This window comes from Corvus cornix, chromosome 12 (assembly GCF_000738735.6).
Source record: "Corvus cornix cornix isolate S_Up_H32 chromosome 12, ASM73873v5, whole genome shotgun sequence".
In the NCBI taxonomy this organism is placed as follows: domain Eukaryota; kingdom Metazoa; phylum Chordata; class Aves; order Passeriformes; family Corvidae; genus Corvus; species Corvus cornix.
In genome coordinates this window covers 1,287,264-1,314,672 of record NC_046342.1, presented here as the reverse complement: position 1 = coordinate 1,314,672, position 27,409 = coordinate 1,287,264, and the positions used below count along the sequence as shown (strand labels likewise).

General features: G+C 50.4%; 1 protein-coding gene across 10 annotated transcripts in view; it reads right to left on the bottom strand.

Moving 5' to 3' along the window:
* The window catches only part of IQSEC1 (IQ motif and Sec7 domain ArfGEF 1), a 281,533-nt gene extending 257,936 nt beyond the window's left edge, over positions 1 to 23,597 (bottom strand). For 4 of the 10 annotated variants that reach the window (XM_039559073.1, XM_039559076.1, XM_039559078.1 and 1 more), the window contains exon 1: positions 23,186 to 23,596. In XM_039559073.1, coding sequence (XP_039415007.1) covers positions 23,186 to 23,451 — 266 coding nt within the window. In that variant the 5' untranslated portion in view covers positions 23,452 to 23,596. Of the gene's footprint in view, positions 1 to 23,185 lie in introns of all 10 variants that reach the window. The other 6 variants (XM_039559071.1, XM_039559075.1, XM_039559074.1 and 3 more) reach the window with 2 other exon arrangements.
* Positions 23,598 to 27,409: the final 3,812 nt, after the last annotated feature.

Sequence of the window (27,409 nt, the reverse complement as noted above, 5' to 3'; positions counted from 1 at the left end):
TGCAGAACAGCAGGGACAGCTCTGAACAGCTGATGCTCTTCAAATGCTGTGCAAGAGCTCAACTCAGGGTGCAGCCTGGGGCTTCCTCAGCCCCCAGCACCAAAATGGGGCAGAGGGTTTCACCTGCTTTTACTGAGAGTGAACCAAACTCTGGTGCCACTTGGTTTGTGTAGCTGTGGTCCCTCCTCTCAGACCAGTGTGGGACTTGTTCAGTGGAACTCCTGTTTTCCTGCTGAGGCAGAGCTAGGGAAGGATCCTGGGAAGGATCCCTCGTGGCAGGCCCGTTATCCCCAGCCTGCTCTGCAGGAAACGCTCCCACGCAGGAGCTGCACGGAGCAGCTGAGCCCTCACCCAGCACAGACAGTTCTCAAACCCTCGGAGCCAAGGCACCAAACTCACTGGAGAGGGATAAAAGTGAGCCACAGAACCAGTGGATTCTAAGCTGACCTGATCTCTCATCCTAAACATCCTTCCCAATTCCCTTCCCCACATCTCCTGCCTCCCAGGCATTTATTCACACGCAACAAAACACAAACAAGTCGAGGTGTTTCTCCCACGGGCTGAGGCAGAAACAGAATTGCTTCCAGAAGAATATTCCAAAGGCACTTTGCTCCTGTGGGGATGGGGTCCTACCTATGACCTAAGGGACCTCCACACAGGACCACAACTGAAAGGGATAGAAAAGCACATTCTGGATCCAAATCTTTTCCAGTTGTTCATATACGAATCCTCAGTGAGGAAATTTTTTCCTACTGCAAAGAATCATAGGAGTTACTGCACCTACTGTTACTCCAAGTGCCATTTAAACTCTACCTGTATTAACAAAATTGGATTATATTAAGGAAATTTAAATTGTTTCCCAACACATCCAATTTTCAGCTTAAAAATCAAATCCCACTTTATACAATAACTTTAGCTATAATTATACAAGGATACAGAAAAGACACAGTCACTTGTAACACAAAAATAATTTCTTCTTCCCTGCATCACCTTAAGGATCCATATTGGGGCAGTAGTTTTGCTTGGGAATACCAGTGTGTCCCATGGAACAGGTGGAGGAACAAAGCAGGGAAACAGCCCTGCTAATCTGGTATTAGCAGGGATTGCTTACAAAGAAAAACAATTTACGCATGGGTTTAAAGATTAAAAAGAATTTTATGCTGAGAGACTGTTCAGGTTATGTTTTTTATTTTAATATGTGAGGGGTTGAAAAAAGAACTGTAGAATCATTAAGATTGGGAAAGCCCTCTGAGATGATTGAGCCCAACCATGAACCCAGCACAAAACCAAGACCCTCAGCACCACATTGACACTCTGAGCACTCCCAGGGCTGGGGACTCCACCCCTGCCCTGGGCAGCCTGGGCCAGTGCTTGACAATCCCTTCCATGAAGCAATTTCCCCAATATCCCGTCTGAACCCCCAGCTTGAGGCTGTTTCCTCTTGTCCTGTCCCTTGTTCCCTTCGAGCAGAGCCCCACCTGGCTCTTGGAATTCAGCACCCAGCTCTGCTCCAGAGGCAAGGAGTATCCAGAGTACCCCAGAGCACTGCAGAGGTCCCAGGAACACAGTCCACATCCTCTTTAGCTCGGCTTTGACTTCAGACACACTACAACCACAAACACACTCAAAGCTGTTGTTTTCCTGAGGACAGCTGAGAAGTTCCTGTACAAGCTTAGAAATGAGTCTGGTTTAATGCAGGAAAGCTTCTGACAGTTTGCCAAGACTGCTTTTAGGTTTCCCTCTCTTCAGTTTCTTTGATCTCCCACTACCGCCAAAGAAAAAATTAAAATAAAATATAACCCTTAAATTTTTGAAAAAGAAGGTCAGTTTGTTATCCAGCAGATCAGCTACGGGAAGGCTTCTACCCTACCCTCCCACGCTTCCAAGGCTCCATTCCTGCTCATCCAGGCACAGCTTAAGCACATCCAAAGCCCTTCCCTGGCTCAGCCCTCACGTTGGACACGCACCGGTACAGCCACAGGTGAGCTCTTTGGGGCAGCCAAGGAAGCTGCCCCAGACACTGAGCCTGGGCAAATGGGATCAGTCACACCTCATTTGGACACAGCCCTGTGACGAGGCCAGTAACAGCTGGAGATGGACACACGTCCCCTTCAAAGTGTAATTACAACAGGAGCGCCCAAAGCATCACACAGAGTTCACTAACAGCAACCAAATCAATTTAAATCGTCCTGGTTCCACTTGAATCACAGTTATAGCAATTTAATTATTCTCCCCTGATGCAGAGCATTCACCTAAGAGCTTTGCATGGGTTGAAAATGACGGTATTTAAATAACTTTACACTGGTGCCCTGGGAATTGCTGGTGAGCTGGGGGAGCACAGAAATGGGTCACCGTGACGTAACAAGAGAGCTCATCACGACACTGCCCCTGGGAGCCCTGAGAAACATCCCCTGGTACAGCCTGGATAATGCTTAGGTCATAAACTGCTTGGAGATCACCTGAGCCAGGGCATTCCAGGGCTGCTCCAAAGCCTGCTGAGCTCTAACCTGTGATTTATATCCTGGGGTGGGGGACGGGGTGTGCAGGGAAGAGACGTGAGGAAAAGAGGCCACAAGCTGAACATTTCCGTCTGATACAGATCAGAGTAACTCACTTTATTAAGCTGACTACTTAATAAAAGTCTATCTCAGCAAATAAAAAATGGGAATTCAATGCTGTCCCATTAAGGAGTTATTTGTATTTCAGCTGTAAACGCTGCTGTGGCTCGTGCTGCTGGTGAGGATTTACTGGTTTTTAAAAACTGCACTAACCCCAATGCTTCTGCAGAACAGATCTGTTGTGCCGGAATTTAAGAGCCCTATCTGTTAAACCTGAGCTTTGCAGTGAGGAAATCAGTGGCTTCTCTAGAAACCAGTTAAACTGAGCCCCTGCCCTGAACGTGGCAGGGTTTTGGCAAAGACTTCAGCAAAATATTCTCCTTCACAAATAAAAACACGGGCCAGTCTCTCACTTCTGGCACTTCACTGCAAGCCAAACATTTTTCCCCAGAGAAGCATGAAAATCTAGTGTGTGCCACAGCAAAATATACCAAAAACACAGCCTGAAAATATTGTCTCTCAATAAAGCTGGGATTCTAAACAGTGACTGCAATAGGTGGGAGTTCAAATATTAAATATTGTGAGATTTGACAAACATTCCCAGCCCCTCTGTGTAACAATCTTTTCCCTCTTTTTTTCCCAGTCCTTAACCTGTGCTCTGGAAGGTGGCTGAACTCTCCAGCTTCCTATCCCTATACTGTAGGTACATCTTACTTTATTAATTCCATGATGTACTGGAATGACAGGATAGGGAAGTCGTGAGAGCTTTCCCTGCATGCTCCCCAAACAATTATTTTAAAACATTTCCCCAGCTGCCAGCTTCTCCTCCTGACAGCTGGCCCTGGCTCCCTCCTGGCCACAGCCTGCCTTCCCTCCACAGAAGATTCAGCCAGAGGCTGGAGAGATGCATTTGGAACAGAATGCAGAGATCTGAAGCTCTTTACAATTGGTTTATTATCTTTTCTCCTTCAGTTCTAGAGTGCACCAGCATGCTTCTTGTCTGCTGAGTGCTCTGCATGGGAAGGAAAACAACAGTGCAGAGCCCTCAGGCAGATGAACAAGGGCAGCACCAGCACTTCTTGGTTATCCCCGGAAAATACACATCCTAATTCAGCAAAACCCTTAAATGCAGGGCTCCCAGTAGTCCCACTGACTTCATTAACTACCTGTGTGCAGTCTAAGTGTTTCTGAAGGATTAGCAAAGCTTAGCCCTGCCTGATGCTGAGCTTCAAATGAATTTGGCAAGACAGAAGCTGAACACTTAGAATCAAACTGTTCAAGGAACTGCACGGGAGCATTTATTCCTGACAAGCCACACTTGAACTTACAGCCTGCAATTCATAAGCCTCAGCTCCTTTAAAGCCCAAAGCAGTTATCTTCACAGCTTTAAAAGAAATACAGAAGAGTTGTGAGGTCAACCCCATCATTGGAGCATTTTACTCCCCAGAAAACCCTCTCCAGCAGAGCAGCCCTCAGCTTTCCATTTCAGAGCATACTGAATTATTCAAACACCATCCCAATTTCAAAGACAAAGTGGGGTCCTGAACATTTCCTATGCAAGTGTTAATGTTGGTTATTTGCAAACATCCATTGGGAGATTCCAGGACAGCTACACATTCTCCTACATCAAGGATAAAGCCCTGCTCTGTTATTAACAAACAGCTCCCCACTTCACATCTGCAGCTCTTGTGACAGAAAAGTAAAGCATGACACTACTCCTAAAATTCCAAGTGAAAATATGCAGGTTTGTATGAAGAACATATTATTGCCAGGCTCCACAATGTCCTTTTCATGCTTCTAAACCAAGAACTGCTTCCACACTGCTGACACTCAGCCTGCTGATCAACCCAGAGAATTCAAATAACACCCTGCAGTGTGCACTAATTACCTCAAACATCAATTACAAGCCCAATAAAGCCATTTGCAAGGAGTGAGTGTCAGGATCTTGGTAGGACTTGATGTCATTCAGCATTATTAAATTTGAAATCCATCCTCATCCTGTGTTGTGCAAGCCAGACCACAGCTAAGCTGATTTACCACGTCAGGTTACACTTTGTGGCCCTGAAACACATGATCTGGAAACAGGAGGAGGGTCTATAAAAAGGCACAGAGAAGCAGCTCATAATCTACCAGAACACACACAAGATAGGAAAAGAATCATTAGTTCAATATCAACACTGTATTTCAAATTTACTGGGGTAAGAGAACTGTAATCTCTTCCAAATAAAGCTAAGTCAACATCTACAAATAAAAGCTACTATATTTATTTTATATCATATTTACTCTCTCTATCTACTACCCCTGGTTTTTATAATATGTTACACCTGTAAGAACCCAGCCAAACCTGAGAAGATGCATCAATGCATGACAATCTCAAAGATCAAGCAAAGATGACACAAAGAATGTGATGGAAACCTCTGAAAGCCAAGCTCACATCTAACAGAGTCAGAAGAAATTAAGAATTAGAAAAAAAGTGTCCTCACTTATTTGTTTGAACAAACAGATGTTATTTGGCCCAGTACTTGTATCAGCAACTGAGAGTCTATAAAACAAGCCCAAAATTTCAACACAGAAAGGGGATGCCTTCCTAACAGGTGGAAATAGCAAGAACATCTGCTCGTGTGCTCCAAGTGTTTGAGGGAAGGCAAAGAAAACACGAGCAACAACCTTGGTTAATTACTGACATGCAGAGCCAGCCCTCAGCTGAAGGAGCTGGTGGGCACGAAACCAGATGTACAACCCTGGCAATGTGCAGAGCCTAGGAGCCTGCTCCTGGTCCTGTCCTGGGAACACCCTTTCCAGCAGGATGCCAGGAACACAGCAGCAGTTTCTGACTTGGGATTAAAAATACCAGTGAATGTTTTCTAAGCAAGATGAGACATTCAGTCACAGACACCTTTTAATTGTGTTTCACGTGGCATTTACAGTTGGGTTCTCTGAATCCCTTTTCTGGGGGGGAGGAGAGGAAAGAGAGGGAAGTCCTATGTTTTCCAGGCTGACTGTTCTGGAAGGATTTTCTTCCCTTTCTTACATAAAGAGCAAGCTTTTCATTAATGCCAGGGATCCAACACCAGATGGTTCCAGCAAGAAGCACTGGTGCTATTAAGTAGGTTTGCTACGCCTACTCCATGGAACTCGAATTTCAGCAACACTCTCGACACGTGAATGGCAGAGCTCCCTCAGAAGGGTGGTACAGAGCCTCCCAGGCACACCCCCATGGATCAGGACTGAGTCCTTGCAGCTCCAACACTCCTGTAAACAGTGGGGAGTATGCACAGCACAGAGAGCCCTAAGTCAAACAAGCCACTCGTGGCTACTCGGGGATTCTACTGGCAGCTCAAGCAACAAAGGAAATACAGACTCAGCAATTTAATAAATCTACTGATGCTTTGTCAGCAGCACTGGCTACTGAGAGTCCTGGGTAAACCTGCCACACTTCCCAGTGCTTCAAGTTGATCCATTTACTTAATTATAAACAAGAGATCAGACAGCAATTCATTTTGCTTTGTTGGGAGGTGGAGGTTTTTTATTTCAGCCATTAAGTCCAAGCAACAGCAAACTTTTCATTATGCCCTTTTCTACTGCAGGGCTAAGATTTTTCTCAGAATAACCTAGTTGGGAATTTTCTTTAGTTTCACTGTGTGCTTTAAGTGTCATATAGTAGCAAAAAACTTCTGAACTGGAACAGCAGCTACCCACAACTGCAGGTAGCTCCAGCTCAAGGAAGTCTGTCCACTTGCTGGATCTTACCAGGTTTCAAAGGATGAATTACCAAAATAAAAGGAACATCAAGAAAACACAATTCTAAGAACACAGAGCTGCCAGGGTACCTGAAATCACTGTTAACACCAGCTGTAAAGTGTTCTCCAAGAAAAAAAAACCAAACACCTTCAACTTGAAGTACTGAAATACCCAAAAGCAGAAGAAAATCCAGCTGATAAATAGAATGTGGCCGCTGTGCAGGAGCACGGCTAAAGGCTAAGGTAAAACTGTATTTGGATATTTCATGAAAAACCCAAGGTGTGGCAGACTGCTCAGTCAAATACACTGTAGATACTACGTTAAAGTGTATTTTTTTAACAAAAACATGAATACCAACAGAAAACCTCACTGCAGCTCATTTTCATTGCCTCCACTCAGAAGTTGTGCCATATCACTCTTGTCTGCAAAGCTCTACAAGTCCATTTTCATGAGGGGAAAAAGAGCAGCTGGGGCATCCAGGCCCCTGCAGCCCCTGATCCAGGCAGGCTCCGTGTCCCAGCACGAAAAGGCAGGAGAGAAATGACACCTTTCCCTTCTGCACAGACACAAACACCCAGAATTTCAGCGATGATGCTTCCAGGCTCACGCTAAGAGGCAGCCAAAACACTTAAAACTCATTTCTCAACCTCACCTTGGCCACCCCAGCCCAAATGAGCTTCCTCAGCCAGCACAGGGTGACACCAGCAGTGGCTGCACAAGGGGGAGATGGGAAAAGAAATGATCCTGGAAAACTGGGAGCAGGGAGAGGTGTCCAAGGCAGACAAACCTTATTTCTTCCTTCAGCACTATCCATGCTATATTTAGCACACACAAGCTGTGCAACCACCATGGGATATTTTGTTGGATGAGGAAGGACAAAAGGATGTCAGTGGCTGTTTTCCCACATTTGGTCGATTGAGGTAAAATAAAGCACAGGTTGTGAAAGCCCCCAGAATCTGAGATTTTTTTGGTGGATTTGGGTTTTTGGTTTGTTGTGGGTTTTTTTGGTTTTTTTTTTTTTTTTTTTTTTTTTTTTTTTTTTTTTATGGCTTGGGGGGCTTTTAGTTGGTTGGTTTGGTTTTGTTGGTTTTTTCATGTGTTTATGGGGTTTTAAATAAAAACCAGCACATAAAGGGAAGGGAAGTTTTCCCAAGTATAAATTCTTGTCCACACTACTTTTATGAAGGGAAACAGGATTTTTTTTCTTGCTATCAAAGCAAGTGAGTGAGCATGGCTAGGGTTTTTCAGTAGTGATGTATTCCTTCAGCTCAGGCTGCATCATGAAAAATCACATTGTCAGAGGTGCAGAACATAACCCAGCCACCTCAGTAAGAGCCCTTTTCCCAGAGCTACCAGAGCAGCAAACCCTAAAGCAACTACTTTACACAGAAATACCATAATTAATAGTTAATGAGTTGGTGCTGTGCAGCTGCCTTCTGCTGTTTGTAATCCTGTCCTGCCAACAGGAAGCCTTCAACGTGGACTTTGATGCTCGACAGTGGATTACTGGTCACATGTAAATAAAAATATCTGCAGCTCCGTGGGTAGTGAGACACCAAAGAATTAGACATTGGTGATAAGTTTGAAAATAAATGTAAAGAACTCCCAGCCCCATGAAGGAAGTGAAAAGAAGAGCCCATACAAAACTGTCATGTGAGGCCAAGCTAACAGATGGACCCCAAATATAAACTCCTGGGAGGTTAGGAAAGCTAAGCAAAGACTAAGTTAAATTTGGGAGGGGTATCTGTAGTGCTTTTAAGGAGCTAAGCAGAGCAAGGATGGCAGGAAGCTGCCAAAGCTCTGCCTTCCAGCTACAACTGAACGTGGAGAAGGGGCTCTGCTCTGAAACGAGGAAACGCCTCAGGGGCACCAGGGTTTGCAGCAAGAGCCTCGGCCTTTCCATCAGAGAAAGGGATGGGTCAGTAGAAAGAAAAATTCACAACAAGAACAGAATCACTTGCTCTCCAAATGCTGCAGTGCTAGGGAAGATCATAAATTAAGCAGATAAATAATTTAGTCTTCTACCTGCTCTGTTTGGGGACGTGGTATTTTGAGACAGGATTTTTTCAAACACTGAGGAATAACAGAACAACTTGGTTCTCTGGGCACCCTGTGCCAGGGCCTCCCCACCCTCCCAGGGAACAATTCCTGCCCAATATCCCATCCATCCCTGCCCTCTGGCAGTGGAAGCCATTCCCTGTGTCCTGTCCCCCCAGCCCTTGTCCCCAGTCCCTCTCCAGCTCTCCTGGAGTCCCTTTGGGCCCTGCAAGGGGCTCTGAGCTCTTCCTGGAGCCTTCTCTCCTCCAGGTGAGCACCCCCAGCTCTCCCAGCCTGTATTCTTTACAAGAAGTCTTCCAATTCAAAGAACAATTATCCCCCAGGAGGTCTCGAGCTGCAGAGCAGCAGCTCCTGCATTCAACCCTGCTTTACTCACACCTTCTCAAGTGCATGGGCAGAGACCCAGCACATCCCCACACTTTATATTAAACACAAAATTAGCCAAGAGAGAAGAGAATTTATCAGCTTTGACAGCATCCCAAGCTTCCCAGTCCCCAGGCACTGCTGTTTATTTTGGCTATTTCCACATCCCAGACAACACTACTTATTGCAGCTTAGAAGTCTGACTTCTTTGAAACAGAAGGCTAATTAGATATTTGAGCTTCTCCATCTCCCAGGCATCGAACACATGGAGATCAAGCCACCCCACACCAACATTGCTCTTCAGAAATAGAAGCATCCTGCTTAAGCTAAAGAAGAGGAAGATATTGTTGATTCTGACAAAGAATTCTAGTAAAATCACGCTCTGATCAGCTGGCAGAAAGTCACAAGCAGCACACTTGAGTCTTTTCTGTTACTTTCCCTGCCTTAAAGAAAATATTCTAATTGGTGAAGGTAATATTGTACAGTGGACATTGGTTATTAAGGCAGACTGCCTGACAGCACCAGCAGTAGCTCCTGCCTGAGTGGGAATCCTGCCCAGTTAACTCTCCAACACTCCCAACAACCACTCTGCTGAGCACAAGCAGCAAAGTGGAAATCCTGTGCTCAGTTGAGCAGGTGACATAGATTTGAGATATTTTGTTGGCATTTCAGCTACCAAGGAGCATGATGGCTTACAAATTGGCTATTTGTCTCTAAATGGTCTTTTGAGGTCCTTTTGTAGGAGGTTTAAAGGCAAGCTTGAAGGGTTTGGTTCAAAAGGCTTTGGGTATTAAGCTTGTTCCAGTTCATCCCTGTTCCTGGGGGAAAGCAGAACCAGTTGTGATTATTGGTCTGTCTTCTGTGGGCTGGAATCACCCCCAAAATCACAGAGCACATCACACCAGCTTCATGGCCTTTATTATTACAACAGCAGGCTGCTGAACAGCCACTCTACACAATCCATTCATACAGAATACCAGAGCATAAATCAACATAATGCACAAAGACTGACAAAGTTACAGACCTGCACATGCTGAATTATTAAGCAAAGCTCTGGTGGCCTTTGCCAGGTACCTTTGTAAAGTTACCTAGGTGTGCTGGGGATGCCAAGGTTCGCTGCACTGTTAGCATGAGGGAAGTATATTCTCAATTAAATCTCGTTAGCTGCAAAGGACTCTTATCTCGTTCTGAGACCTTTCATGATTCCCTTCACTCGCAGCAAGATGACTCATAAAACAGCCTAAGGGGGTCATGCCATGCCACACAAACCACTGCTGCTCCTTTCTCAGAAGCCTGGGAAGCACCTATTTAAAGGTGCTCACACAGAACAACTCACTTAAAACAACACAGGAGTAAAGCCACGAGACTCAGACCACACACGCCACTCCCTCAGCAGGCAGGACAGACTGGCACCTGATTTACCAGCAGTTTTCCCTTCTCCAGAGTAAAATACTCAGATGAGTTCCTGATAGTGCCCACAGCCCCCAGAGCCAAGCAAGGTCAAGGAAATAATACGTTTTTCATGAGCAAGTGGAGGTGAAGATCATGGCTTATGTCAGCAAGTTCTGGTGATGTATCACATTACATAATAAGGAAAGCTCGGTGCTGGAAAGCACTTCCATCAAGAAGTTACATAACTCTGCAATGTGTTTAAAAAAATTATCCTTTCTTGCTTCCAGAGGGAGCAGGTGAGAGGACAGAGGACAGCCCTCAGTCCCCTGAGCAGGAGCTGCTCTGATCAGAAGCATTTGGATGGAGATAAGATCGCTGTAGGAAGTTGGCAGATGGGTGAAAAACAGGCAGGTGGTGGGGCGGGGGGAAATCACCCCATGAGATGAGAGCCTGATCTCGATTCTGGAGCACCAACAGCAGCACCAGGTTCTCAGTGATGAGTTCCAAGACAGGCACATTTCTACCACCCTAAAGCTGTCACTATACTGAAGAAGAGTAGAGAGGGTAGGAGAAAACACCCAAACCATGAGGTTTTTTCTGCTTTTCCAAGGATTGTTGGCTTCCCCCAAGGCGTGAAGCCCCGCTGGAAATCCTGAAGTGTCCTTGATCCCCTTGGACAGCCCCAAGCCCTGACCAGGCTCCAGCACACCCCACTGAGGGATGTGTGCTCACACACACTGAGCTGCTCCTGCCCTCACCTCCACAGCCCAAGGCTCAGCTCCCAGAGCTCCCACAGCCCTGCCCCAGGAACGTGTGCAGGTCCAAGGGGGGACACAGGGACGCTCCACTGGAGAGCTCAGCTTGCAGTGCTCCCCTGGGTCCTGGCAGCCTGAGGCTGCAGCCACCAGCCATGGTAATGCTGCACAGGACTGCACTGCTGGAACACTTGTGCACAACCAAAACCCCATTTCATCATATTGCTCTGAAGAGAGTTCAGCAAATCTCCTTTTTAGGATTAAAAGCAACCTGTGCTGCTCAACAGAGAATCCAGATCCAAGTCCAACCACTCTCTTTTTTAAGCATCAAAGGCCAGGTAATTTATAAGGCACAACTGGGGAAAGCAGGAGCAGAAATTAATTTCCCTGCCTCCCTTCCTTCAGTTCCCAGTCACCTGCACATCAGGCTCTGATTAAATATTGCACCAGCACTGAGGTGTGCTCCTTCTACACCAGGACACAGTCACAGGAGCCTGGCATGGGCCTGGCAAGCTTCATGTCACTGGAAATAAATATGAGCAGCAACTCTTGACCTTTGATTCAAGAGGTCTCTCCTACCTTATGTGAGGCAGTTTTTATCACCCTTTTAGAATTCCCTTGCAATGCAAGCCAGGAGCAGCTATTGAATTACATCCACAGTCTCAGATCACTGCCTTCAAAGTTTTCCTCCCAAGCCATTTGGAAAAAAGGTCACAGGTAAGTTCCTCACTACTGATTCTCCTCCCTTCCACGCCTGGCACTTTCATCTCCACGCACTTGACTGGCACAGGCACAAACACAGCCCACCAGGCAGGGGGAGTGTTCCATGTCAGCACTAACACTGTACTAGCACTGGTGTCACAACCTCAGCAAACCTGAAATAAAGTCAGCTTTCTCCTTTCCTGAAAGACAAAGTCATTCTCTCAACCCTTGACAACATCAAGCACTCAAGAAGTGGTGGACTCAATTGAAAGCTTAAAATAGAACCAAGCCTGAAAGCTGAATATAGATTTTCTACCTTATTCAAATCGAGCTGGTTCATTTGCAGTAGGTCCCAGCCCTCCCCCTGCACAGCAGGGCCTCAATCAGGGAGATCAACACCAGGAAAGGCTGTGCTAAATGGAGAGGAAAATCCTCCAGGAAGGAACCACAGGAAGGGTCAGGCATCACCACTTTACCTTCCTGTAATTAGAGCCTGCTCACCTCTATGGCACTGTACACTCACCCAAGTTATGTGCATGAATTAAGACACAAGATGAGAGAGGCTGGTTTTGCCTAAAAAAGATCAGGACAGAGTGTTTGGTTTTAGCAGTGAATTTTACCAAGAGTTACACTGAGGGTTGAAGAATCCCCACCCACAGGCCTGCCTAGGTCAAGCAGAAAGCCAAGCAGAGTGAACACACTAAAGAACACAGATGTTCTTTGGAGTGCACACAGCTGCTCCAGCTTGAAGCCAAGATCAAATGCTTCTGCCATGGGGCTACATAGAAAGATGGAATGCAAGGAAAAGTCAAAATACACCTGCTCTCCACAACGTAGAGCCATTAATCATAACTCCCAGCAGCAAATAAAACCCCAAAGGATATTCCTACAGCTGTGAATTCCTTCTTTACCATCACCACAAGGACCTTCCACATAACCAGCCCAACATGCTCACAGAGGACAGCACTGCAGAACCTGGAGAGAGCCAGCCCAAAACACAGGGCACAGACAGCACGCACGCCCTGGGGCCATGGTGCCACTGGATGCTGGCACCTAACTCAAGAATTTAAAATAATGGTATATCAAGGTGCTTTGGATTTGAATAACAATGCTTAAATTTCCAGAGGAACACCTGCCTGCCTGAACAGGAAACCATTAGGGGAACAAAGGACTATCAAGCAGAAAATGTTTCTGAAGCAGCTCCTGCTCTGACTTCCATGGTGAAAGGACAATGAAGGGGCTGTAGCAAGGTGAGCAGCCAGGATGAAGAGGAAGGATGGCCCAGGACTCTGCAATGCTGTGAGCAGAACCCCCGAGGCCCCTCGGAACCCAGCACATCCCAGCTGCCCTGCAGGAGTGAATCCCAGTCTGCAGCCTGCCCTGGGCACGGACAGGGACCTTCCCCTTCAATTCCCTGCACACAGCACGAGTTACCAACACGGTGCCAAGGAGAGCAGCCCCAGAGCAGACCTGGCACCCAGCCACTGCCACAGGGCTAGTGCACCCAAAGGGTCAGTGCTGTGTCTGTCCTACCAAGAAACCATGCTAAAAGAATATTGTTGTCTACCACAATCCATTACAAGAGGGTTTGCTTGCTTTTTGTTTGTCAAAAAAAAATTCTTAATTCTAGTGAAATATAACTTTCTAAATTCAGAAAACCATACCAAGACATCAACACCACAGGTTGATGGGACCTGAACTGGAAGACAATCATTTGTCTGGAATGACTCACATGCATCCTTGACATTTTGCTGTATTTCCAGGACCATTAATAGCACACAGAAGACAACCAGACAAGATTTTATATCCCCACGCGTGAGCAGAGAACCATTACAGTCACAGAAAAACAATGAAAAACAAAACATTGCTGAAGCGAACCTCTGGAATTGAGGCAACCTGGACCACTCAAGCAAAGAGAGGCTGTGCCCACCTCGTATTAAAGTGCTTACTCACGTTAAAACATCCCCTTTCTTACCTGTAATGAGCCCCAACGAGGCACTGAGGTCTGCTCACCCAGCTCTGCTGCTCAACTCTGCCGGGCCCCAGGGCTCCCCTCCAGCACTGAGTCCCACCTGGCCACGGGCGGGGATTCCAGCAGCTCCTCCTGGGACAAACACCTGCAGGCACTCAGGGTCCCACTCCCACCTCCTGAGAGAAGGTACCACTCCACAGCTGCATCTTATTAACTCCCTGATAATCAACCGCTGCTCTGCTAATTGAGGCGCAGCCAGAACTTCAGGGACATCCTTTGGTTACCAAAGAGCTTTGTGGCCTCAGCCCCTCCTTGTCCCAGGTAACCAGGTCTGTTTCCTTCTGCAGAGGGCCCACATTTTCCCAACTCTTCCCTTTATCGCTGACGTTTCTATAGAAGCTTTTCTTGTCCTTGATGTCTCTGGCCAGATTTAACTCTAGCAGGGCTTCAGATTTCCCAGCATAATCCCTAGCTGAGGACAGTCTCCCTATATTTCCCCCATAGCTCCAAGTTCCGTGCTCAAAAAGAGCAATTAAAAGCTCCCAAGTCACCTGCAGCCATTGTCAGCCAGGAGAAATCCAGCGAAGATGGAAAACCCTGACAAACATCAGCTCCCAGCTGCATCCCAAACCCTGAAGAAGGCCAGGAGATTGCTCCCCCACCTTCCCCTGCTGCTTTCTTTGCCTCGTTACAGAATGAAGTGAATTCACACTTAGGAAATCTGAATTACTCTGGTGCAGTTAGAGATGTATTACATACAGGTCTTTGTCTCCACTTGCGTTTGTCGGGGAAGTCTGGCTAGAAATCTTATTAACATGCAAATAATGTATATTATATTTCAATCAGTTGCTATAGAGAGCTGCTCAGTAGCAGCATTTTTCTTATCTAGCACAGCAGTAAGGCTCACTCCGTCTGCACAGATGCCTTGCAGCAGAATAATTTCTTTCCTGCGAATATTTTAAAATGGCACCACTTGAAAAGAAAGTTTCCCTCTGCACTTCAAGACAAAACTTAGCTCATGAGGAATCTTCGGCTGCATTCGCAGCAGCCTTTCTAACGTCTGAGGAGGTGCAGAAGGAGCGGAGATGCTGCCATCAGGAACAGGCTGCACACTCCAGATGCGGCTCTGTGGCTGAGCGCCGGGAGCAGCGGAGAGCGGAGCCGGCAGAGGGAGCCCGGCCCGAGCCCGGGATGCTGCCCGGGATGGGCAGGGATGGGGCTGCCCCGGGATGGGCAAGGATGGGAAGAGATGGGAAGGGATGGGGCTGCCCCGGGATGGGCAGGGATGGGAAGAGATGGGAAGGGATGGGGCTGCCCCGGGATGGGCAGGGATGGGGCTGCCCCGGGATGGGAAGAGATGGGCACGGATGGGCACGGATGGGCACGGATGGGGCTGCCCCAGGATGGGCAGGGATGGGCAGGGATGGGGCTGCCCCGGGATGGGCAGGGATGGGCAGGGATGGGGCTGCCCCGGGATGGGCAGGGATGGGCAGGGATGGGGCTGCTCCGGGATCGCAGCTCCGCCCCGACAGGACAACGGCGGCGAGAAACACGCGCGGGTCAGGGCTTCAGGTTCTGGTGTGAGCACTGCGCTGTTCTGCAGCGTTTCACCCTCCACAAATATTTGGGCCGCTTTGCAGCAGACTCAGCTCTGGAGCCAGGCTGGGAGAGCTGGGGGTGTTCACCTGGAAAAGGCTCCAGGGAGAGCTCAGAGCCCCTTCCAGTGCCCAAAGAGGCTCCGGGAGAGCTGGAGAGGGACTGGGGACAAGGGATGGAGGGCCAGGACACAGGGAATGGCTTCCCAGTGCCAGAGGGCAGGGCTGGATGGGATATTGGGAAGGAATTGTTCCCTGGGAGGGTGGGCAGGCCCTGGCACAGGGTGCCCAGAGCAGCTGGGGCTGCCCCTGGATCCCTGGCAGTGCCCAAGGCCAGGCTGGACATTGGGGCTTGGAGCAGCCTGGGACAGTGGGAGGTGTCCCTGCCATGGCAGGGAGTGGAATGAGATGATTTATAGTCCCTTCCAACCCAAACCAGTCTGGGATTCATTCTCTGATCCTAACATTAGTTTTTCCTGCCACCAACCGTACAAACATCATTAAACAAGTTGGTTTAGAGCCACGAAGGCACCCAGGAATTTAAGAGGCTTGTTTGTCTCAAGTGTGCTGTTTAACACAACCATTTCTCACCTCAATGTCTGAGCAGCCCATTAAGACAAGATCATTAACTCTGACTTGCCCAGCTGTAAAACAGCCATCAGCCCCAGTGCTCAGCTGCTCTGAGGGCAGAGAACAGGTCAGCAGGAGGGACTGAGGAAACACCTCCTGCTCCTGCTTCTGCCCCTGTCCTCAGCCACAGGGACACGACCATTAACAGCAACAATTCCGATCCACATTTCTGGTCAGCAAAACCAGCATCTCTCCCACTGTAGTGCAGCAGCTACAACAGCTGAGAATTCCAGGATTTTAGGGAAATGCCAGAAGGATCTGGAGAGGAGTCCCCTAGCAAGGAAGGTGGGAATAAAAGCAGCCCAGGGACAGGTACCCAGCAGCCAGCAGAATGCACCACCACATCCATCTCCTCAAGCCACGCCGCTCTGCTGTACCACAGCCTGCTCACACTGTCTCCATTTCCAATTCAACAATTCTGCTGAGAAAAACAGTGCAATTAGGCAAGGATATGGGCAGAAGGGAATTATGACAACCTCATTCACGGGCTTGCTGAGCTAAGATGAAAGGCAGGAGCGCTGGCAGGTACAGCCTAAAAGTATCTGCAGGCTGCAAAACACAAAAAAAAAGGTTAATTAACATAATAGAGAGGGTCTGAGTCGGAATGATGGGATCAAATTAGAATAACGCAAGTGTGGGCTGCACATCAGGAATTACTTCTGACCTGCAAAATCCACTTACCTAAGCAGCTTCCCACACACCCCCTTGGTGCCTGGCACGGGATGACCACCCTGCACCTGCAGGCAGGAGCCTCGGGCAGAGCACAGCTCCAAATAACCAACGCTGGACTCACCTGGTACAGGCTGCCTGCTCTGGGGGCAGCTCTCCCCAAATGGGGACTGTAACCCCGGCTGAGCCATGAACTCCAGGGAAATTCAGTGCTCTGTGGGTGTGCACCACACAGGGACCACCAAACTGAGCAGTGTCAAACAGGGGCTGCTCCTCCTGCCCTTAAGGGAGCCCTGGAGGAGCCCACAGACTCTGCAGCCACTCTGCCCAAACTCTGTGTCTGAAGGCCACACTCTGGGCACGAGACACTGCGCTCAGCACAGCACCACTGGCCAGCACAAGAACAGCCACCTGCTTCTGCTGGGTCTGAAAAATAAAACAAAGCTTTTTGAGATGCTACTTGCAAGGAGGATTTAAGAATTTACTATTACAGTGTTAATAATTTAGTCCCCCATCCGTATGCTGGAGGAAAACACCTTGAAATGCCTTGCTCTTCTTCTTTCAGAGCTTCTGTGATCTGCTCTCAAATCAGCTCTTCCTAAAGATACTTCTTTGGGTGTGCTGTAACTTGCTTCAGGTTTTCAAAAAAGCTGCAACTTATTTTTGTGCCAGAAGACGCCTCCCCTAAGCACTGAGGGAGCCTTGTCCTCCTGAGCAAATAACCAGGGCGAGAAGGCTGCAAGGTTCAGAAATGTGCATGTCTGTACTTCACCTTCTCCCAAAGGTTTGTCACTTGGACTGGACACAGCTCAGCATCCCTCGCTCCACAGAAAGCTCAGTTCTTCAGAAGCAACGCTGACTTTTAGGCTTGAGCCCAAAGCCATTGCCTGAGGCACCATCCCAAACTTGCCCGCCTCTGAGAAGCCAAGGACAGACAGAGCTGCTGCAGGGAGAGCCTCCTTCCACAGGGGCCATCCTGCTCCTCTGGCTGCTGTGGCTTCTGACAACAACCAGCAAAGACTGGCAGTACAAACCAGGTAAGGGCTTCCCTTGCCCACCCTGGATGGGAAGGGGATTCAGCAGTGTCCTGCTGTGAACTCCACGTGTGCGTGCACAGAGCAGCAGATCCAGGCTGGCTTGGAGTGAGGGGCTGGGAGAGAGGGAAGGGGATGTTCATTCACACACCTGGCTCACAGTAGTCACAGCAGCTCTCGTTGGCTCACCCAGATCCACGCACATTGCCAGATCTTTTCCAAAACCACATCTCTGGAAGCGCTTTTCAGTTTCCTCAACAGTAAATTCCTAAGGAAGGCCATCAAAGCACCACGGAGCACGAAAATGTACTTTGTTCTTAAAGCTCAGAACACCACTCCAAAGTTGGGAAGCTCAAAAGCTGTGTTGTGTGTCAGCACAATAAAAGGCTTCATCAGAGGAGGATTCCAGATCCAGCGAGTCCTGGTAATCCTTTAGGACTGCTCTGCTCTGAATGGGACATATTTACTTCAAGTTCTGAAACCATCTTTAAAGCTATCGTGTTACAGGATGGGTTACTTTCTGCTACACTGGTTTTCCTCTCCCAAAACATGGATTTCTGCTGTCCTTTCTCTGGACCATGTTTTCCCTACCCCCCCCCTCTGACTTCCCAGGAACTTTATTGATACCAGCACTCTGCTCTGTCATCACTGCTCCTGGCACCCCCCTCCCTGCCTTGTTTTATTGATTATACAGTACACATCAGTTTTCAAATGAATTTGTCTATACGTGTTATCATTTAGCTTAACATTTAGCAGATATTAAGTACAAGAATTTACCAATATTTCAGAGATCCAGAATAATTTAGCTGAGTTTAGTTAGCAAGTTCACATGTTATTACACATCCTCACACTATTGATTTCCTGCAGCCTGCCAGAACCACAAATGCCTGTTCTAAGGGATGCTCACCCCTGTGCTGCTGTCCAAATCACACTAATGACCCCAAAATGAGGGCTTCAAAAGCAAAAGCAAAAGCACTCCCTTCAGTGTGAAACCCTCACTCTCAGGGCTCAGCAGTCACACCATTCCAGTTATGCATTGAAAATGAAGGGAACAGGGTTCTTTTAAGTTATTTGAAGACAGAAGTTTCTGCCCGAGGCTGGAATTACACCATCCCTACCTGCTACAGGGCTGACAGAACACACAGCGCCCTGTAGGAATAATCTGTTCATCCTGGACACAGCCTGTGCTTTCCACATGGATGTATTCCTCGGGAGCTGGGCCAGATAAACCAGCAGAGGTGCATCTCCTGCTAAGAACTGCACTGGCACTGCAGACTCGCAGCCACAGATCACACTTCCCCACGCAGCTGATGGAGAAACAGGACCCAGCAGCAGCACTTCAGCTCCATCCTTGCTGCCAAGCAGGCAGAGAAAGCAGAAGCTTGCCCAAGCACGAGCCTACTTTAGCAGATGCTGGGTACCTCCACTTCAGCACAGCAAACAAAAATAAGCTGCTGCTCAAGCGCGGCGCAGGCAGGGAAATGGGATTTACGTCATTTGAACAGCCTGTCTTAGCAAAGGACATCTCTGGAGGGAGGAAAAAGCCCTGCTGGTCTCTACACTAATGCAATCTTTGGCTTCTGCTGAGGCTGTGTGCAGGGCAGCTCCCAGCGCCGGCAGCGACAGGCAAAGTCACAAGCTCGGCTTATGTAGGGCACAACGCAGCCTTCACATGTGACTGTCACCAGAGCAACAACTTCAGCTACTCCGCTGCTCCCAGCACACCTCACCCAGACCCAAACACACCGAGGGTGTCTTACAGCTCCAAACCGGGGCTGTCTTGGCCCAGAGACCAAAACCAGCCCTAGATTCATTTAAAAATAAATCAACCAGGCCAGGTGCAGAATTCAGACCGAGCTGCGAACAACAGCCCCTTCAGATTGTTCTGTCTCAGCGGACAACTCTCCTCTCCCTCCTCCTCAGCTTCTCACCAGGCACTTTCTCCGTGGAAAGGCAGCACAGTTTTTAACTTGATTAGGATAAGCACAAACATCCCTCCCTAAGCTGCGAGGGGACAGTGCTGAATTCCCAGACACAAAAAACTATCCTCAGATAGAGCTGAGAAAACACAGTGCATGTGGTTTTACACCAAAAAAAAAAAAGGGCATTACTGAATTACACCGAATGCTGTGCTCTAGAAGCTCTTGCTGCTTCTCAAACGTTAAATGAAAGGGATTCACTGAAAATTAGCCTTACACAACTCGGAATTAAACACCTTAATGAGTTAAACACCTATTGTTATCCTAATGAGTTAAACACCTATTGTTATCTTCCTTATGCTGATTCATCACATCTAACAAAGCCTTGTAACCAACTATTCTCAATTCCATCTGTGCATTTTAACGTTGATTTGCTCTCAGCCAGTTATTGCAAAATTAATGGGACCGCCCCCAAACCTTTTTTGGTCTGTCCTTGCAGGATAAGAAGCACACCTGCACCCAACCATCCAGCCTTCTGCTCCTCCCTCCCTTCTTCCATCAGCAACTGGCACAAAAGAAACTTTCTTTTCACTCTGGGATTTTCTGGAAGTGCATAAACCAGATTATTACCATATATTTATATACATACATTACTGGACTGGGGTTTTTTTCTTCCAGAAGTCTGTCTCAAGGTTCATTAACAGTTCCCCTCCTCACAAGCTACAGAATTTCTACAATTACACCAGCTTTTCCAAATTATTTAAGCAGTCTTCACCTGTATAGTCTTTCCATTGTAAGAACTGAAAACTTTTAGGACTTGTGGGGATTTTGTTGTTTGGTTGTTGGGTTTGGGTTTTTTTTTACTATCTTTTATTAACCATAACCATATTATCTTGTATAGCATTTCCATACTTCCTTTTATACAAGGTAACCACATCTGGCAATATGGAACCCCTGCCAGGGAGCCACAGCCACTTCACACAGGTGGAACTGCTGCAGGACTGCAGTCTAAGCAGTTTAGAAAGACTGTTCAAGTCAAGGTACAAGAGAACTTCTAAAAGCACTGATTTCTCAGTGTATTCGTCTAAGAGGAGCCTGGTTTCCTTTAAAAAGGATTCCATTCTTTTTAGCTGTGAAGTACTGAAGGGTCAGGAGGAGCAGTGGTCACTGATGGTGGCAGGGCACGAAGCTGCTTCTGGAGAGAGAAGGATGGGGAGGATGTGCCCTGGGATAGGAGGGAACAAGGTGGACACACCCCTTCTCCGCCAAAACCAGAGATCCCCATTTCAGCATCACTGGCACCTGACACAGAACGTCAGCAAACAACGGATCCCCATTCCCCACCCAAACATACCCAAGGTGAATGGGACATTTAGGTCTGAGGAAACTGAGGCTGAGCTTCTGAAAGGCAAGCTACAGACCCCTGGAACCTGCAGGCTGGGCTGTCAGGAAGCTGAGGGAACCGTAGGACTGGGAGAAGTCTTTAAAACAAGGGTATCCTTCTCTATTTTTCAAGTTGGAGACTTCCTCCATCTTTTGTATCCAGCCAGAGAATAAACTACTGCCACGGGTGGCTCCTGTCCCTGCTCCTGGCCAGCGTGGGACCTCAGCAGCCACTGTCACAGCTGCTGTGCCAGGCCCACGGGGGTGAGCCACCCACCCAGCCAGGCAGGGCCACCCGGAGAGAAGAAGGGGCTCCCCCCCAAGGGAGGACAATTTTGGAGAGGGGGAGAGGGGACAACAGCATTGCTCAGATGAAGGTGGCCCTGAAGCTGTGGCTCCCCAGGCACGCACGTGGGCCAAGGGCCCGGCCAGATGCACAGGGCTGGCTCCCAGCTTCCCCACTAAGCCTCCAGGCTCTGCCTCAAAGCAATACAACTCTGCCATAAATATCCCAGATTAATTCTGATCCCAGCATCAAATCCACTTAAGAGACTTAAAAGCCTCCGAGTCCCCAGAGCTGCCTGCCCAAGGAGGGCTCTGCAAAGGAGTCTTGGGCTGCAGAGGAGAAATATTATCAAACAAGGCAAGCCATTTGTACAATTTTTGGTAATGTCATTTACAAGAGACAAATGGGACAAGATAGCTGAGTTGACATCTTGTACTACAAGCACGGCCACAAAAATCCTCGGGTACTGGACATGGATACACAGGATAGGATTCGTGTAAATAATCCATGTTTTCTGGAAACAGCCCTTTCTCCGTAAGGGATTGATTGACTCATAAATGACAGCATGCTCTCCAGATTATTAAAGGAGATATTCACTTTCAGAGAGACAGCTCTGTTTATAAAAAAGCCTAAAGTGATTACCCCAGCTCCACAGCCTTGTTAACATTGACAGCAAGAAGGGCGCTGGGGAGGGAGAGCCCCCCGTCCCTTCCCACTCTACTCCCCTGGCCAGGGGCAAGGCTTGGAAACGGGAGCAGGCACAGGGAGCACTGAGTGAGTGACCGGCGACCCTCCACAGCAGCAGCACGCTGAGAAAACGCTGCTTCGGAGCACCAGCACCCCCGACTCCGAGCACAGATGCAGCGCTTCCCACCCTGCCGGCGGGAGCTCCCGGCATCCGGGACAGCTCCCCGGGATATCCCTGCCCGACACCGCTCTCCGGAGGGAGATGCGGCCGAGCCCAGCGGGGGCTGCCCGAGCCGCTGCCCGGGGCCCCGGCAGGGCCGGACCGAGCCAGCGGAGCCTCCCGCAGCGGGACGGGCATCCCGGGCATCCCGGGCATCCCGCGGCCGGAGCACGGCCCGGGGCTCGCCCTCCCTGCCGGGCATCCCTCGCCTGCCCGGAGCAGGCGATCCCGCATCCCGGGGGCTGGCGGCGGCCGGGAGCCGCCGCGTCTGTATTTATAAACCGAAGGAATTCGAGCGCAGCGGATCACAAACAGCCCATTGTGCTGTGTCAAGCAGCGGAGTGGGCTCGTAATCCCATGCATGCTTTTCCCACTCCGCTCCGGGAAAGCCGAGCCTGAAATACTTTTCCAGAAGTAAAAACACTCCGGGAAAGCGCCAACCTCAGCTCTTGCTATTCCCGAATCCCTACCGCTTCGGAACGGTGCAACTAAGCGGCTTTCCCAGCGCTGGAGAGACGCAGACGATTAATTACAGCTTAGAGAGGCTGGAATAGATGCGGCGGCCGGGAGCGAAGGCGGCCCGAACGGGGCGAGCTGTCTTTGGCTCGGGCCAGCCCGCCGGTGGCGAGCGGCCAATGTTTACTGACCCCTGGCCGGGTCACTTTCGATAGCGGCCGGAGCCAAGGGCCGCTCCTCGGCAGCGCCGTGGGGCATCTCCCGGGGGGCGAGCAGCTCCCCGCGCTGGGTACCCCTGGTCGCCACGGCGCTCGCAGCGGCAGCGAACACGCTACGGGCGGAAAGGCAGGGCTCGCCCCGCTGCTCCCAGCGCCCCGGTACCGCGGCTCTGCCCAGGGCATCCCCCGAGCGCCGCGGGCGGCGGGGCCCGGGGCAGTGGTGGCCGCAGGGACAGTCGTGCGCCGGACAGCCGTGTGCCGCCGCGGCTCGAAACCCCCCGGGACCCCGGCCAGAGAACGAGTGAGACACGGGCACCCGCACGGGCTGGGGGACGGAGGCTGGGGCCACCCCTCCGCACCCCATCGCTGTCCCCCGAGCCGCCCGGGGCTCGCCCCGGGGCACACCCCGCAGGGAGTCCCGCTGCTCCCAGCGCGGCTACGCGGGGCGGCTTCGGGCACCCGAAGGCAGGAGGGGAAAGGGAAGGGGAACCCCGCTAGGGAAACCCCGTCCGCGAAAAAGGGGCAAAGAAAGGCGGGCAGCGCTTACTTCTCGTGCCTGGCGTTCTCCTGGATGGCGCTCAGCACCCCCGGGGGCGCGGGGGGGACGCCCTGCTGGAGCCGGCATGTGGCCAGGTGCCGGTGATGCTCGTCCTGCAGGCAGGCATTTTCGTGGTACAACTTGGCCACTTGCTGCTCCAGCTCGTCTATCCTCCGCTTCTGCTTCTCCAGCAGCTCCTGCTGCGTCTCGATAATCTTGTTCAGCTCCTTCAGGTACTCGGCCGCCTTGCTGGGGTTCTCGGCGGGGCTCTCCATGGCCGCCCCGCACCTCCGCGGCGCGGGGGGGACAGGCGCCGGCCAGCGCGCTCCGCTGGCAACTTAAGCGAGAGGGGAGGAATAAATACCCCGGCGGAAAGCGGCGCCCCGCGGCCCGGCGCGTCCCCTCCTAGAGCCGCGGCTGCCCGGGCGGGCGGCGGCCCCGCGCCGCCATTGCTGCCGCTCGGCCCCCGCCGCCGAGGAGGGCAGGGCCGCCGGCCGGGGGAGCCGGAGCCGCCGCCGGAGCCGCCCGGAGCCGCCCGGGCCCCGCCGCGCTGGCGCACGGCGCTGTCCCCGCGCCCGTCCCGCCCTGCCCGCGCCGCAGCCGGGCTCTCCCGTCGCCTGGCAGCGCCCGCGCCCCCGCCGCGCTCCGAGCCGGGCATGGGCAGGGGCGCGGGCCGTCCCTGCGCCGGGCCCGCCGCTCCCCGCCTCCCCCGCCGCGGCCGCCGCCGCCGGGATGCGCTTAAGTAACGGCGGCCGCTCCTCCGGGGGGCAGCGGGGGCTCGGCGAGCGCCCCATCCCCGCGCCCCATCCGCGCATCGCATCCCCGGCTCTGCATCCCATCTTCGCATCCCATCCCCGCATCCCATGCCCGCGCCCCATCCCCGCGCGGCTCCGGGCCCCTTTCCCGGCGGGGAGAGCCCCGGGAGAGGCGCGGGGAGCGCTCTCGGGAGCGGGGCCCCGGGGCGGCGCGGGGAGCAGCGCGCTGTGCGCGGGGGCGGGCGGGGACCCGGCCTGCGGGACCGGAGCTGTCCCTGCAAGGGCTGGGGAGCGGGATCCCACCGCGGGGGTGGCAGCGGGGGTGGCCCCCCGAGCCGGGCGCCCCAGCAGCACGCCCCAAGTCAGGTAGCAGAGCCCTCCGCCTCTCCCGTCAGCATCCCTGGCGCTAAAACCTCTCTTGGTGAAACGCTGCTTCCCGCTAAGACTGCATCAAGCCAAGAAAAGTTGCTGAGGTTTTGGGTCCTGTATCATCCCAAGTGTGTGTTGGGAATGCTTGTGAGAACCGGGAGTAGGAAAGGGAAACGGGGAGATACTGCAGGAAGAAGATAGGAAGGTGAGGACGTGCTTTTCTCCTCCCTTCCTCTTTATGTCTCCTTATTTTTTTTTTTTTCTAATTTTTCTACCTCTTCTCTCCACCTTTCCACTTTTCAAGCTTACAGCTAATAAAATTTTCTGAGGGGTTGTTCTGCTGTCACTGAAGCCCCGACCCTTCGTGGTGGAGTGAACTCGTTCTCACCTTTGCCGGGATGCGCCGCTTCAGGAGCGCGGCCGATGCCGCAGGGCGAGGGCGAGGGGGACCCGCTCCTGGGGAGGCTGCAGGCTCCGGGTTGTCCCCATCTGTGCCCCGCAGGTTTGGGAACGCTGCTCCCAAGCACAAGGTGTCTGTCCCAGCCTTCTCCCTCTGCCTCTCGCAGTCAGGGAGAAAAGGGGCGTGAGGGGAGGGTGCAGCCACAGCCCGACTCGTCTGGCGCTTTCCAGGGGCATTCTGGCTTTAGGTAGAAATAAGTCATTGGCAAAACTGTTACTTTTGCTCTGACATAAGTGCAGAGAAGGGCTGCTCTGACTGTCGAGGTGACTGAGGTACGGAAGACTAATTTCCAGTCCTAGTGGAGATGCTGACTTCACAGACACGTCTTTAGCAGCTCTCTGAAGAGACCAAGCCTCCTTCCCAGTAACTTGATTAGCATTTTGCATAAGAATTCTTGAAAGTATTTTTTTTCCCGAAAACTATTGGTTCAGAACGTATTTGCTAAAGCGCAGTTGACTCGGCTCTGTGTGGAAAGAAGTTATTATCACAGTATCTCACTGAGGGAACCTGCACGGCAGTAGGCAGCCAGAGTACTTATCAGGGGTTAAATCAATAAGTAAAGCAAGTGAACTTGCTTCTTGTCTGCAAAATAAAATGCAAAGTAAGACGCTCAAAACTCATTAAAGTATGTGCAGACAATAAAAGCTCATTAAGCATTTCACAGCAAGGAGGGGGGAAGTGGAGCAGCACAGCTCCTACAGCGAGGATCTGTTCGGAACACCCCTTTTTAGGCAGAAATGCCCGAGTTCACGGGACCCATGAGCACGGCCGAGGGAGGCAGGAGGCGCGTTAAGGGTGACAATTTCCTTTCTTTCTTTTCCCGGTTGCAGGAAAATGCCTCCATTCCCACAGGGAAAGCTGTATCTCGTTCAGCTCCAGCCGCGGTGGGTGAGCAACCGGGGAGTGATGGCTCGAGGAGGGACGGGCTGCTCCGGGTTCTCGGCCTGATTTGGGAGGGTTTTCTCACAGGATCCCAGTAACGAGATCATAAACCTGACCTGCCCACAAAGGACATGGAGCAAAACAAACCTACTGGGAATCCTCTCCACAGGAAACCATGAATTAGCCTGAAAAATACATTGAGCCCTCAGCAGTGCCCTGGGGTTGGCACCTGGAGCCTGCACCGTGTTCCTGGTGTGTTCTGGGTGTTGCTGCTGCTCGGCACTGAAAGAGGAAGGAGGACTCTGTGTCTCAGGGATTGTCTCTGCCCCTCCAAAAGCCCGTATGCTCCACCACGCTCCTTGAATTAACAAGGCGAGGTAAACTTAGAAGATAAGCATATTCATAGAATCAATAATATATTCAATCTGCATCTGTGAAGACAACAGATTGTAAAAGCAGACCCAGCTTGTTCAGATTTGCTCAGTTAGAAAATTAAGTGACATCAAGCCTAACCTTTTAAAATATGAAAATCATCAAAATAGCATTCTTATTACTTGCTAACATCCTACCTCAGACTGTCCCTTTCCATAAGCTACGCAGCACATGGTTAATTCTTGCCTGGGAAAGTGCCAGGGAAGATTTAAATATGAAAGGGAATGTTGCTCATAAGTAGGATTCTCTTACTCATTTATTATTGGCAAGAGATAAATCACAGAGCAGTTGGGGCTGGAAGGGACCTCTGGAGGTCATCTACTCCAACTTCCCTGCTAGGACACCCCATTACCCTTTGGAAAAATCTTAGAGAGTCTCAAGTTTTGGTATTTTCTGGCAAATCAGTACCCTGCAGAGGACCCTTTTTGAGTGTTCAGAGCCTGGTCCAGACTCAGAGACACATCCCTGGTGCTCACAGGCTCATGTGCTGTTTGATGCCCACCAGAAAGCAGGCACAATCCTGGTCCTTGAGCCTGCCAGAGCTCCAGGAGCGTTTGGACAATGCTCTGAGGCACGGGGTGGGATGGTTGGGGTGTCTGTGCAGGGCCAGGAGCTGGACTGGATGATCCCTGAGGGTCCCTTCCTGTTCTGTGTTTGCCTGTCCTGTTCTGAGAACCTGGCTCTTGCACTTGCTGCCTAACTTGGGTGGTTTGTCGGAGTTAAATTTATAATTCTGTGCAGAAGCTGAGCATGAAATGTCACTGTTTCAAAAATGGTTTGGTGTGGCTAATAATGCCATGGGTGAGCAAACAGCTGAAATAATTTTTTTCAAAGGAAGATAAGACCAGGAAAAAGCCTCTGATACATATTTTTCTATGTAAAATTAATTAGGTCAGTGTAATATTAAAAACAAGGATCCAGCAGTCATGCAGTGATTTGTGCTCAATCTTAACTCTGCCCTCCATCTCTCTCTTTTAAAATTCTCTTCGAAGCCACATCTTTCTTGGTTGCATTTCTCTCTTAGTCTCCCTCCTGCCCCCTTAATTCTCTCCCTCACTTCTTGGTTCTGCTGCTGTGTTTAGACACTAAGGAATTTTATCCTGCTATTCAAGTTTATCCTGTTGCTAGAGTTTATATGTAGGTCACAGAACCCCTGAATGGTTTGGGTTGGAAGGGACATTAAAGATCCTATTCCACCCCCTGCCATGGGCAGGGACACCTCCCACTGTCCCAGGCTGCTCCAAGCCCCAATGTCCAGCCTGGCCTTGGGCACTGCCAGGGATCCAGGGGCAGCCCCAGCTGCTCTGGGCACCCTGTGCCAGGGCCTGCCCACCC